This window comes from Rhinopithecus bieti, unplaced genomic scaffold, assembly GCF_001698545.2.
Source record: "Rhinopithecus bieti isolate Rb0 unplaced genomic scaffold, ASM169854v2 scaffold_38631, whole genome shotgun sequence".
NCBI lineage: Eukaryota > Metazoa > Chordata > Mammalia > Primates > Cercopithecidae > Rhinopithecus > Rhinopithecus bieti.
The window spans coordinates 1,680,001-1,693,900 of record NW_016817145.1 but is presented as its reverse complement, the minus strand read 5'-3'; the positions used below and the strand labels follow the sequence as shown (position 1 = coordinate 1,693,900).

The window sequence follows — 13,900 nt, the reverse complement described above, 5'->3', positions numbered from 1 at the left end:
AAGCCACACTTTTACAAACTGTCCAAGTGACTGTGTTATACTCACTGAAGTTCAGGAACTTGCTGTGAAGGCAAAGGAGAGCAAGATACATAGCACCGGCCTGGCTGCCCTTGCTGCCACTTGCTGTGAAGAATCTCTCTTTTTCTTTCTTTCTCTTTCTTTCTTTCTCTTTCTTTCTTTCTTTCTTTCTTTCTTTCTTTCTTTCTTTCTTTCTTTCTTTTCTTTCTCTTTCTTTCTTTCTTTTCTTTCCTTTCCTTTTCTTCCTTCCTTCCTTCCTTCCTTCCCTCCCTCCCTCCTTTCTTCCTTCCTCCCTCCCTCCCTTCCTCCCTCTTTCTTTCTTTCTTTCTTTCTTTCTTTCTTTCTTTCTTTCTTTCTTTCTTTCTTTCTTTCTCTCTTTCTTTCTTCTCTCAAGACATAGTTTCACTCTGTCACCCAGGCTAGAGTGCAGTGGCGCAATCTTAGCTTACTGCAACCTCTGTCTCCTGGGTTCAAGCGATTCTCATGCCTCAGCCTCCCAAGTAGCTGGGATTACCACGCCTGGCTAATTTTTATGTTATTAGTAGAGACGGAGTTCCACCATGTTGGCCAGGCTGGTCTCGAACTCCTGACCTCAAGTGATCCACCGGCCTTGGCCTCCCAAAGTGCTGGGATTACAGGTGTGAGCCACCGTGCCTGGCTGCAATGAAGAATTTTATCCACATCTTCTCTGGCTATCCCTGCCCAGCCTTTTGAGGGATTCCTGCTGCTGCTAACAACAGAGGTTGTTCCCCAAGCATAGATTATAGACAGGAGAAATGTTGAGAGTTTTCTTCCCAAAAAGCAGGTAGAAGGAATGTTAAGGGAGAAGACCCCTGTGCATGAGCGGAACACAGTGACTTCAGGCAGACAATGATCCCCGCATCAAATCGCACTGTACAGAAGAGGATTTTCAGGAAAGCTTTGTGGTGCTCGCTAGCTCAAATTGTCTGGGGACCACAGTGAGTCTCGAATATGCTACTCCCCAAAGTAGCGTGCAAGTTTCCCCTGAACCACCAATCCAGCAGCTTTTGGGTTGTTCTCAGGGGAAAGAGGCCAGACATTGTTTCTTTTTCAGTGTGATTTTCTTTTCCATTGAAACTGTGGCAGCTGCCACATGGCCTGTAAAAGGAGACTGGTTCCCAACCCAGACTCTGCTTCCCGAACTCTGCTCCTCTCCCCTGCTTATAAGCATCAATCACACTGATGGTCCCCTAGACAACAACAGCCCCATTACGGGACACAGTAAGGTTGCACATTCCACATTTATGCCAATCACTTACTGTTAATCACTAACATCATCAAGTGTTCTAGAGAAATGTTAACAGCCTAAAGGGCAATTTTTTTTTTCCTCTAACGTGTTAGTCATGATGGATCCATGTGAGCCTGGGAGGAGGGGAAGGAATGATTTATTCCCAGGAGAAGAGATGCACCCTATCACCTGCTTGATGAATAGAGACCATGCTTCATTAAGCTGTGGACAGATCAAAGCTGGAAGGCAAGGGGAGGCCAGGAAAGAGCAAATAGCAGCATCGTAGGAAAGTGATCTTTAAAAAGGATCAAACATTTCATCAAGTCCACATCCCAGATTGCAAACCAAAAGTTCGTGGGGAACCTGGAAAAGGTTCAGAGATGAGGCTTACAAAACAAACCCAGTGAGGAAAAACAAAGGGTAGGGAGGTTGTTGAGCATAGGAGAGCGGGCGGCTGTCCAACTGGATACTTTGTCAAGATGATGAAGTTTTATTCCAGAAGGTTGCTGGCCAATCTGTTTCCCTTCAGAACCCTATGACAGCATCAGAGATTTCACTTCGATAGGAAGTTATTTCTGCTGGGAAATAATAAGAATAATGGATGTGGCCAGGAGGGCCTGAGGATGCCACAGCTTTCCTCTAGAGGGTCTTCAGGGGACAGGGAAGGAGCTCTGCCTGAAGTTTCCAGGTGCTCTGACCCGGGAATCTTCTGAATCTCATTTCACAACAGTGTCAAGTCAGCTCCTTTCAAACCTCTGCCTCACCATCCAGTCAGTTCAAAGGGCAGCCAGGTGACACTTAGGGGGGTCCCCAGGTCATTCCACAAAATGTGAAAGCCTCACATTCTCTTTTCCTTCGTCCTGCCCAGTGAGATGTGCCCAGGACTGCGAGGGCTATTTTGCTGAACGTCTGTACAAGTCAATGAAGGGTGCGGGGACGGATGAGGAGACGTTGATTCGCATAATCGTGACCAGGGCCGAGGTAAGACACACTCCGACTCCAAAGAGGCGGCTGCAACTTCTCTTTTTTCCACCACTGATGTCATCAACAAATAGTTTCTATTAAGGGCCTATTTACAGAAAAAGTAAAACAGAGACAGCCCCAGAATTTGCAGAAGACATTGTGCTCTGCTTCAATCTGTTTCTTTTTATAAAAATGCGATAATGGTCGTTGCTTCTTTTTTGGTCCTCTGTGGCTCCGGAGAGCTCACGGAGGAGTGCAGAGGCAACCCTGTTGAGCGGTTCTCAGGGGCTGCAGCTATGCACGGCTCCATGTTAAGGAAGACAAAACAAAGACACTTGAAAGAGGTCAGCCAGCAGCAGGGACAAAAAGAGAATGATTTCCGAATTCCTGAGCGAGGCCTTTCCTTAACTGAACACACTGCAGAAGCAAGCACATCAGCGTAAGGCAATGGTTCTCCATCTTTTTAAAAACTATTGCTCCTGTAAGGAGCCTTTTTAGACATATGTGTTTCTTCATTGCCATCCCTTCTCCCCAAGGAATGTTAACACCAGAGATAACACTACAAATCTGTTTATATACCACATGGATATCAGTGCTTCATACATAAAAAGATTAAGGGTTTTTTCACCCCCTAAAAGTCAATTTGTGCTTGCTCTCGGGAAATGTGTGTGTATAAGGAAGAGAAGGGAGAGGAGGAGCCAACCGCTTGGGAGCAGCCGTCAAGACCACAGCTGGTCAGGTGCAGTGGCTCACGCCTGTAATCCCAGCACTTTGGGAGGCCGAGGTGGGTGGATCACCTGAGGTCAGGAGTTCGAGACCAGCCTGGCCAACATGGTGAAACACCGTCACTACTAAAAATACAAAAATTAGCTGGGCATGGTGGCACATACTTGTAGTCCCAGCTACTCAAGAGGCTGAGGCACAAGAATTGCTTGAACCCAGAAGGTGGAGGTTGCAGTGAGCTGAGACGGCACCACACTGCACTCTAGTCTGAGTCACAGAGCAAGACTCGGTCTCAAAAAAAAAAAAAGAAAAAAAGTCACTGCTAACACTTTGGGATATGGGGCCACAGACAGAAGGAGGTACAAAATAAAGGGGAAGTGGCATTTCATCGGCAGCAGGAGAGGCCTTGGGGAATGAAGTGGAACTAAGCACTTGAAAACCACAGACATCTGCCCTCAAAAAAAAAAAAAAAAAAGTTTTAAATGAAGGGGAGGTGAAGGGGAGGGACACCAAACCAAATTCTGATCCATGGCTTCTTAACACATAATACTTAACATCTGACTCTGTTTTAAATATAACTTCGCAATAAGACAGTTCTTGCGTTTTATTTCTATATTCCTGGAATTTCTTCTCCCGTCCTTTTTCCTCCTCCACAACTTGTCTTTTTCTATTGAAGGCCACGTCTCTCTCTCTCTCCCCTCTTCCCCTTCGCCAGTCTGTCTGCTCTGCTCCTGCCATGGCTCTGCCTCTCTCCTCCATGGCTCCAAACCCCTCTCCCTCCTTTCTCTCCAGGTCTTCTGCCTTGTCTGTACCTCTGTCTCTTAGCAACTCAACCTCCCGCCAAAGTCACTGAGAGATGAGAGATCTTGAGGGACTCAAAGGAGGCAGGTTGAACACAACGAAGACCCAGGATTCCAAAAGGCCCCCAGAGAGACTGGATCCATCCAAAGGGCTTGTGAGGGTTCCATGATCACTCCGGCGTGGCCCACAGAGTGTTTTATTCCAAGAAGCTCTATCTCATCTCAGAATCAGCCACACGTCCTGGGCCACCTCAACATGTGGGCAGTTCCCTCAGAAGGCTTCAGGCCTAGCTAGATATAGTAGTTTGACCAGATTTCCTAATCTCCCAAAGCCACATGGCACTAGAACAGAGCCCTGTACACCCCATCCCCACCCACCCTCCACCTTCCTGCCCCTGCCCCTGCCCCAGCACGGGGCAAGAAACCAAGCAGTGGAGCAGAGGGACACACAGACTGGGGGAGAGACAGACGCCACCTGTCTCCTGTAGCATTGGCCACCTGCTCAACATCCACTGCAAACGCTCCCTCACTCCCCTACATACTCCCATCCTGATCATTTCTTTCGTTCTCTCAGCTCAGCCCACTCACTGGGGCAGGAGAAGAAAGAATCAGATCCCTGAGCCACACTTTTTGGGCCTGGAGTACAAGGAAGGGTCTAAGCCAAAAAAGAAAAGAAAAGAAAGACTCCTGGTTAAAAAGAGTTCTCTGCTTCTTTTATGAGATCCATTATGCTCTATCTGGAATTACATCTTTTCTGATACAAGTATCACCTCCTTTGCTAGGGCTATAAACATCTATTGGCAGAGCAATGTTTGAATTTATTTTTATCCTGAGTCCTACCATCACTTCCAGCACCTAGGTTGTTCAAGCTTCCAGTGAATTACGCTCACAATAAATCCTACAAGTTGATAGTGTTTTGGATTGTGTTGACTGGTGCTAATATCCTTGCTAATCAGGGTATAAGGGAAACACTGCTTAATTGCTTAATTCCACATCTCTGTGTTGACAATTGTCTTAGCTTTATACCAGGTGTCAAGCAACTACAGCCTGCAGGCCAAGTCAGGCTCACTGCCAGGTTGTGTACAGTCCTGCTAGCTTAGGGCGATTCATTTTCAAATAACTCTTAAAACTCAAAAGAAAAACAATACTTTGTAACGTGTAAAAACTGTATGAATTTCAAGAGTTTTAGGGCCAGGCACGGTGGCTCATGCCTGTAATCCCAGTACTTTGGGAGCTGAGGCAGGTGGATCACCTGAGGTCATGAGTTCGAGACCAGTCTGGCCAACATGATGAAACCACATCTCTACTAAAAATACAAAAAAAAAAAAAAAAAAATAGCCAGGCAGTGGTTGACTGTAATCCCAGCTACTCAGGAGGCTGAGGCAGGAGAATCGCTTGAACCTGGGAGGCGGAGGTTGCAGTGAGCCAAGACCACACCATTGCACTCCAGCCTGCGCAATAAGAATGAAACTCCATCTCAAAAAAAAAAAAAAAAGAAAGAAAGAAAAGAAATTCGAGAGTTTTAGTGAAACACACACACACACACACACACACGTGGACACCTCTGCAACCTTTGGGGAATTGACCTCTGCCTTCCCTTTCCTGATCACAAAATTGAAATAATGTGATAAAGGAAATAATGATAGGAAATAAAGCCCTATCTCAAAGGGCTGTTTTAAGGCATGAATGAGCAAATGAATATAACGTATGTAGAAGAGTGCCCACTGTTTGTGAACACACCACAGATGTTCTTGTCTCTACCGCTATTATTTTTTCTACAGGTGGACCTTCAGGGGATCAAAGCAAAGTTCCAGGAGAAGTATCAGAAGTCTCTCTCTGACATGGTTCACTCAGACACTTCCGGGGACTTCCGGAAACTGCTAGTAGCCCTCTTGCACTGAGCCAAGCCAGGGCAATAGGAACACAGGATGTAACCGCCTTTGTCAAGAGCACATTCCAAATCAAACTTGCAAATGATACTTCTGCACAAAAACCCTCAAGAGTCCTGGATTACTTTCTTGGCAGCTTAAGTGGTGCAGCCAGGCCAAGCTGTTTAAGTTAAGGGCAGCAACGTTAAGATGCATGGGCAGGGCACCTTGAACTCTGGCTTACCAAGCATCTGGGCTGCCTCTTCACTTTCTTTTAGCATGGTAACCGGATGCTTTCTAAACACTAATGAAATCAGCAGTTGATGAAAAAGCCATGCATTTGTAATGGCACGTTTAGAAGAATATGCATCACACAAGTAAGGTACAGGAAAGACAAAATTAAACAATTCATTAATTTTCCTTCTATGTGTTCAATTTGAAAGCCTCATTGTTAATTAAAGTTGTGGATTATGCCTCCATTAACTGCTTTTCCAAAGATTGTCTTGATAAGTTTGGGCTCTTGTCTTGAAAATATATGACTTGTGAAATTCAAACATACATTTTTTAGTGGTCACTAATCAAGGCTAGTCATAAGGAAACAATTCACTTGCTTTTGTAAAATGTAACTAAGGGTAAAATCCCCTAATCTGCTACCTTGTTTAACTGGTTTTCATTCTCTAGACATTTGACCCACTTGAGTCTTTCATCTGATCTTCAAATACAATTAAGCTGAGCAAAGTGCCAACAAGATCAAGATCGATGGTCTACCTCTGAAGTGAACTGGTTCCACACCAATAGATTCTGTGTTCCAAAACTTTAGTCTTGTAGCCACTGTTGCTAGACATAGAGGGATCTGTCGAGAGAAACTGGACACCTTGGCCCAATAATCATAGTTGTCATTCATTGGCTGATTATTTGTGCCTGACACTGAGTAGCCCAATTTCATTCTTCATCCTCCCCACAGCTCTATGAGGTTAATATTACTCCCAATTATCAGTTGAGGAAACTGACACATTAAGTAACCTATCTAAATTCATTTACAAGTGCCGTTTTCACACTGCTATAAAGACATACCCAAGACTGGGTAATTTATAAAGAAAAGAGGTTTAAGTGACTCACAGTTCCACAGGACTGGTGAGGCCTCAGCAAACTCATAATCATGGTGGAAAGGGAAGAGGCACACCTTACGTGGCAGCAGGAAAGAAAGAGAAAGAGTGGTGAGCAAAGGGGGAAGAGCCCCTTATAAAACCAGCAGATCTCATGAGAACTCCCTCACTATGACAACAACAGCATGGGGGACACCAACCCCATGATCCAATCACCTCCCACCAGGTCTTTCCTGGGGATTACAGTTGACACATAAGGATTACAATTCGTGATGAGATTTGGGTGGTGACACAGAGCCAAACCATATCAACTAGCATTTCAATCCAGGGCTGGCTGACACCAGGAATCATGCTACTAACTGCCTTTATTGGAAAAATCACTTGAAGTACATGAGAACGGGTCTGTAATCATTCATCTGCTTAATTCCTTACTATCTGCCAATCACTGCGCTGTGCTCTGAGGATACAAAGATAAGTCGAACACTGATTGCCCTTGGGGCAGTTCATTCCCAGGTCAATAATGTCTGTTTTATTCAATAGAATGCTGTAAGTGCATTAAAAAGAGCAGTATATTTGTTCATTTTCACGCTGCTATAAAGAACTACCTGAGACTGGGTAATTTATAAAGGAAATGGGTTTAATTGACTCACAGTTCCACCTGGCTGGGGAGGTCTCAGGAAACTTATAATCATGGCAGAAGGTAAAGGGGAAGCAGAGCACGTGTTACATGATGGCAGGAGAGATGGGGGAGGGGAAGTGCCACACTTTTAAACCATCAGATCTTGTGAGAACTCACTCAGTATCATAAGAACAGCATGGGGGAAACTCTTCCCACGATCTAATCACCTCCCAGCAGGTCCTTCCCTCGACACATGGAGATTACAATTCAAGATGAGATTTGGATGGGGACACAGAGCCAAACCATATCAAACAGGTAAAGGGCTCTACCCATGAGTAAGAAGAGAGAACACACGGCTCTGCATGGGGAACTGGGGAACATTTCCCAGAGGTGCATTTGTGCTGGTTTTAAAGAACGCGCAGAAAAGTTTTAAAGAACTTCCAGAAAAATTAAGGAAGAAGGGCACAAGTAGAGACTGGAGAAGCATGAGTGGGCAGGGTGTGTTCAGGAAGAGGTGAAATCCATTCTCCTGGGGCACAGATGTGTGGAAAGGAAGGAATGGCCCTGTCAGGCAGGCAGGCAAAGCAGCTGTGAAAATAGGTTTGAACCACATCAGCCATGGTTCTGCCTGCCAAGCATGAGTTTGGTCCTTTGGGCAACAGCAGTCACTGGAGATGTTTAAGCGAAGCACATGGTCACATTTGGGCTTTGGGAAATCACTTTAGTGGCTGCTAGACATAGAGGGATCTGTCAAGAGAACCTGGACACCTTGGTTCAATAATCATAGTTATCATTCATTGGCTGATTATTTGTGCCTGACACTACTAAGTAGCACAGTCTCATTCACACCATTTGGGGTATGATCAACATATAACAAACAGCCCAATCAGTTAGGGATAGATGTCATAACTGTCTTTTTAGTGGCTGCAAAACAGTGATGGAGATATTAAGAAGTTATGTTAACATCAGTGCCTTCAACATCCTGGTTTATCTACTTAATAGTCATTGCCGTCATTATAAGCTTTAATACATAAAAAAATTATTTCCTAGAACCATGCTCAGTGACAAAACATATTTGTATTTGCCTATCTGTTGCCAAAGCTGGTCTTTGCTTTTATAACCAGAAAGAAAACAACCAGTTCTTGGGATCTGAGCTCATGGTAAGGACAGAAAAACAAATCAATGGACTGAAAAGAGATCTGTTAAAAACAGACACAGTTTGAGATTGTTGATGGCCATAATTCACACAGAGACAAACAAGAAGATATTTTACAGGTGGAGAAACTGAGGCTGATAAGATGGAGAAGCCAGGTAATTTACTCAAGATCACCCACATAAAGCACCAGGGCCAGAATTCAAGCCAAGTCCTTCTGCCTCTAATGCCTGTGCTCTTCGCCGGAACTAGCTCATGGTCCATAAGTGCTTTTGTCTAAAATTTCACTGAGCAAGACATCAAGGCTCCTTTCTGTGGCTGCTCAATGTTGCTCATCACTTGCAAGCTGGAGCCAGTTTCTAGGTACTCGCCTGGGGTCTGGTCCATCCCAGGTATGCCCCACCCTTCCTCTCCCACGGAGGCAGCTCAGGAATGTCTTCTTTTTCCCCTTCCACACACCCATGCCCTGCCCAGGTCCCTCTGACTTCTCCGAGGTGCCCCCAGCCCACCTGCCTGTGGAGAGAGGGAATGGGGAGGATTAAAATAGAAAGAAGGGAGAGAGGAGAGCAACACTATCTTGGCATCTCCCCACTGCACATCCCTGTTCCTCATACTAGCCCCTTCCTCTAGGGCCACTAAAGGAATGCCAGCTTCTGCCACCCAGATGCTTAGATAGGTAGGGGGCTCCAAACCCCACCTCCAGGGCTGCACAGAGGAGAGCATATCCTGCCAAGGCATGCCGTTCCCCATGGAATTCTGTGCCAGGCCCTGACTGGGCTCCACACTATTGCTCACTCACAGTGAGTCACCTGGGTTTTGTAGGTGAATAGATTCTGGGGAGCTGGTCTGGGTGAACCACAGAAGAAGCTGAAAGTCCTCCCACCCGACCCCAGGAGCCAATGGCGTCCCATGACTTTCTGTGGGCGCTTCATCCCTCCACAGATCCCGCTCAGCAGTGCCGGGACTTCCACGTGGCTCCCCCATGCAGGCCCACCCCTCAAATGTGTGGGTCCAGCCCATCTCTTCAGCTTCTGCCTCTGTCCTGAACTGGGAGGGACTATGAGGACAACTTGGCCCACCTGGCCAACTTCTTTCCACAACTTGCTATGGACCCTGGGAAGAGACCAGCAGCAACCCTGGAAGCCAGCTCAGGGCTCAGCTCAGGGCTCAGGGCTCAGGGCTCAGCTCCGGGCTCAGGGCAGGGCATTTTGAAGTCTCAGGTGCTAGGTCAAGAAAAGGGTGTCCAAGCCACAAGTGGGTGTGTCTCCTGGACCCCAAGGACTTCCCAGCCCATGGGGAGGGGCACAGCAGAGGAAGGCGGGGAGGCATTCTCCAGAGTGGGCCAGGGCGGGATGCCAGGGTCCAGGGTGGGACATTGCTCCCATGAGCCCTTGGAGTGGCACTGGCCACTCATGTTCTTAGTCTTCTCTGGCCTCTAACTCTCCTATTTCTTCTACTCAGGTGCTAGGACCCTACATGGGCCTCAATCACATCGAAGAGAAAAATGCCGTCCTACGTGCATGCACACACACGCGCATGTGTGTGCATGTGTACACACACACACACACCCCACTGCCTCCTGCTGCACAGGTGGCACTGCCTAACCTGGACTTCTGGGGCCTGATGGAGACTGGAGGCAATAGTCCTTTGTCATTTCTTTTCAGCCCCGCCCCTTGCCAGGACTCAGGCTCTCAAGTCCAAAGGGCTGGAGGGCAACTGGCCGGTCCCTATTCCAATCACATAATGAGCCTGAACCGCAAGCCATGCCCTGGGCACTGTGCTGGGTGCTGAGGGTTCCTGGGCGAGCCCCTCACACCTCATTCTGCCCTTATGGTGCTTCTTCTGGTTTGCAGGGAAACACACTATTGTCAAGTAAACAAACCCAATCAGAAATTGAGCATGGCTTATAAAGCCAGCCATGAAAGAAAGAAACTGGAGCCTGTGGTGGGTGGTGATGGGGCCTGGGCTGGAAGAGAGGGAGCAGGGAACTTCTTTACATGGGCAGCCAAGAAGCCCCTCTGAGGAGAGACTGAGGGGTGGGAAGAGCCACCCAGACATTAGGCAGGGGGAGTTTGGGGCACAGAGCACATGGGGATGACATACGAAAGAACAAGGGTGGCCGAGGGATCCCTGAACAGCCAGTGGTTGATGCTGTGTGAGGGAGGACAGAGCGAGGGGTGGTCAAGGCCCAGATGGAGCAGCACCCTGCAGGCCACAGTAAGATGTTTGGGTTTTACTCTAAATGTACTTTTGAGGTCCCACCCCATCCTTGGAGGTGTCCCACACTCAGGCCCCAAGGTTCCACCCCTTTTGGTTCAAGTTCCGCATTCCCTATGGTTCCCAGTGTGACTGGACCCAGGGACCATGTGGTATCGCCCAGCCTTCCCTGAAGCCCTAAACCTTGCGCTGAGCCTGGGTTCCCATTCCAGTGTTTTCCTCCCTCTCCTTATGGTGAATTCTTCTTTGAGGATTTTGGTGTCATTTCCCACAAGATGACCTCAGTCAGGACCATGTGTCAGAGAGTTTCTGGAAACACTGGGTCCCACTGGGTCACAGTCAGGGGCTGTGGGGTGTTGGTTGATGTTTAACAATCAGCGGTGGGTGGTGGGAAAGACGGATGCATAGCGTCTGTCCATTTCTATGGTGTAAATACTCTCACCATGCCAATTTCAAGAAAGTGCCATGATGACACAGAGCACTGGCTTAGAAAAGCAGGGCAGTAGCACACGGACATACAGTGTTCCCACCAAACACAGGCAAGAGACTTCAATGACTTGAAAAGCATAGTCAATAGTAAAATGAAGTCAATAATGAGGAATGAATTTTGAGTATTTATTACATCTGTTATCAATATATTTTCATTGTATGTTTATATAACTTAATTTTTTAAAATGTTTAGCAACCAGCTTCTACAAGTGTTGAAAAATTAGCAGTTGGCTCTTATGAACCAATAGGAACTCATGCCAGCATTACCCTTGGTCTAGGTCTTAATCTCATTTCTCCCAGGGGACTCCAAAGACAATCTTCACCCTGTCCTCAGGTACCAGCATGAGAAGAAATAATTATCCTGAACGCTCTTTTCCTGGAAAAATCAGCTGCTACCCAGTGTACATTTTAGGGTCACAGTGAATCATTGTCTAGGCTGTCTACTGTGCAAAGCTGCCTGGCTGAGGGGATATCTGAGGTCTGAAATTGAGCCCTTGTTCTCCCCACACCAAGACTTTGCTGCAGGTCTGCAGCTGCCTAGAGAGTGTGCTTTCTGGTAATTTGCACAGAGGGAGCATCTGGGCTGGTTCCGGCATTGCACACAATCTATTTTACCTAAGAGGGGCTGAGCCATTCAAGAGACTCCTCCCTGGACAAAACTCCTTGTTGCCAGTTTCTTACTTTAAAAATTTTAAGTTCTGATGTTCGAGGCATCCCGTATAACCACATCATTAATCCTTGTAAATCTCTCCTTAGGAGAGTGTTGAAAAGGGAAGATTAAGAAGAAAAGGGAGATGAAAATAATGGTCTAAATGAGACAGGTTTTACCACATAAAGGAGCGAGGTAGAGAAGAAGCGAAGGAAGCAGACCGTGACAAGGGACAAATGGCTGCTTTTCGGTGGATGTCGGCCCACTGGGAGTCAGATGTGACAGCCCCCAGAAGACCCCACCATCCTCAGCCACAGGCAATGTGTTCCTGGCCAAAGGTGTGCAGCCTGACTCCTTCAGCAGCAAGAGACAAATGCACAGAACTCCTCCAGATTCCAAACAATGTCTCAAGCCATGTTAGAACCAATCAAAATGCCTCAGATAAGCCCCCAGAAACTAGATAAGCAGAGAAATAAGAGTGCCAGAAAACCAGAAATGGTATTCAGCTCCCTGTGCCAATGAGTAAGAGTCCCTAGAAGAGACATCAAGTCAGCCTGTCTGTATTGAGGCGATTTCTCTCATGATCAGGGTATAGGGTGCAGACCAGTACATTGGGAGACACAGGATCAGGAGAAAGAAACGAAATGGCCAGGGGTGTGGGAAGATTATTCAAAATAAACTCTTCATTTTATTTTATTTCTGTAAATTTCAGATTTACAGAGAAGGTGTAATAACATTAGCAAGAGTTCCTATATACCCACTGCCAATTTCCCATATCACTGACACTAATACGGTGCATTTGTCATAACTTATAAATGAGGATTGATACATCATAGCTGAGTAAAGCCCGGACTTCCTTTGCTTCTCCTTAGTTTCTACCTAATGTTGCTTTTCTGTTCCGGGTTCCATCCAGGACACCACGTTACATTTGTTCGTCGTGTCTCTTTAGGCGCCATCTGGCTATGACAGTTCCGTGGATATTCCTTGTTTTTCATGACCTTGATGGCTTTGAGGAGTATCAGTCAGGAATTTTGTAAAATGTCCTTCAGTTTGGGTTTATCTGACGTTTTTCCCATGGCTAGACTGGGGTTATGGGCTTGAGGAATATCATAGAGGTAAAGTACATTCTTATCACATCAGATCAAGGGTATGTGCTATTAACATGCTACCGATACAACATACCACTGTTGAGGTTGACTTTGAACACCTGGCTCAGGTAGTTTTGGTCAGGTCTCTCCACTAAAAAGTTACTCTTCTTGTTCCCCCTTTCTGTACTGTACTCATTAAAAGGAGGTCCCTAGGTGCAGCCCATGCTCAAAGGATGTGGAGTTAGGCCCCACCTCCTTGAGGGGGAGTATCTACATAAATTATTTAATATTCTTCTAAACAGGATATTTGTCTGTTCTTCCCCATTTATTGACTTTTTAAAATCAGTATAGACTTATGATAATTTATTGTATACTTTGGGTTATAACCCAACAGTACATTATTTATTTTGTTGCTCAAATAGTTCTAGCTTTTTCTGTTGGGAACTCTTGCAGTTGGCTTCTGTGTCCCTTTGATGTACCCTCTCATTTTGCTTTGTCAGTATTTCTTTAGTTTCTGGAATGGAAAACCAAATACCATATGTTCTCACTTATAAGCAGAAGTTAAGCTATGGATAGGCAAAGGCATACAGGGTGGTATACTTTGGTTTTCCATTCCTGAGTTACTTCATATAGAGCCCTATGAGATGCTCCAGGCTCATCTTGCATATTCCCTTTCCCAGCCCTAGAATCAGTCATTTCTTCAAGGAGTCCTGACTCTTTTTATTGGAAAATGGGGTTGGATACTAAGATGTGGACCCTGGTTCTGCTCCTGCGGTGTCATTGCTACTGGGGTGTCATCACTTCTGAGCCAACTCAGCGGTCAGAAGTGGGAAATGTAAGTATGCATACTAACCCATGTGATATGGTTTGGCTGTGTCCCCACCCAAATCTCATCTTGAATTCCCAAGGGTTGTGGGAGGGGCCCGGTGGGAGGTAATTGAATCATGGGGGCAGGTCT

At 46.3% G+C, this 13,900-nt stretch overlaps 1 protein-coding gene across 2 annotated transcripts in view; it reads left to right on the top strand.

Annotated features, from left to right (window-relative positions):
- The window catches only part of ANXA13 (annexin A13), a 58,480-nt gene extending 52,382 nt beyond the window's left edge, over positions 1–6,098 (top strand). For both annotated transcript variants that reach the window (XM_017855896.1, XM_017855895.1), the window contains 2 exons: positions 2,136–2,248; positions 5,535–6,098. In XM_017855896.1, the coding sequence (XP_017711385.1) occupies positions 2,136–2,248; positions 5,535–5,654 (233 nt within the window). In that variant the 3' untranslated portion in view covers positions 5,655–6,098. The remainder of the gene's footprint in view (positions 1–2,135; positions 2,249–5,534) is intronic.
- Positions 6,099–13,900: the final 7,802 nt, after the last annotated feature.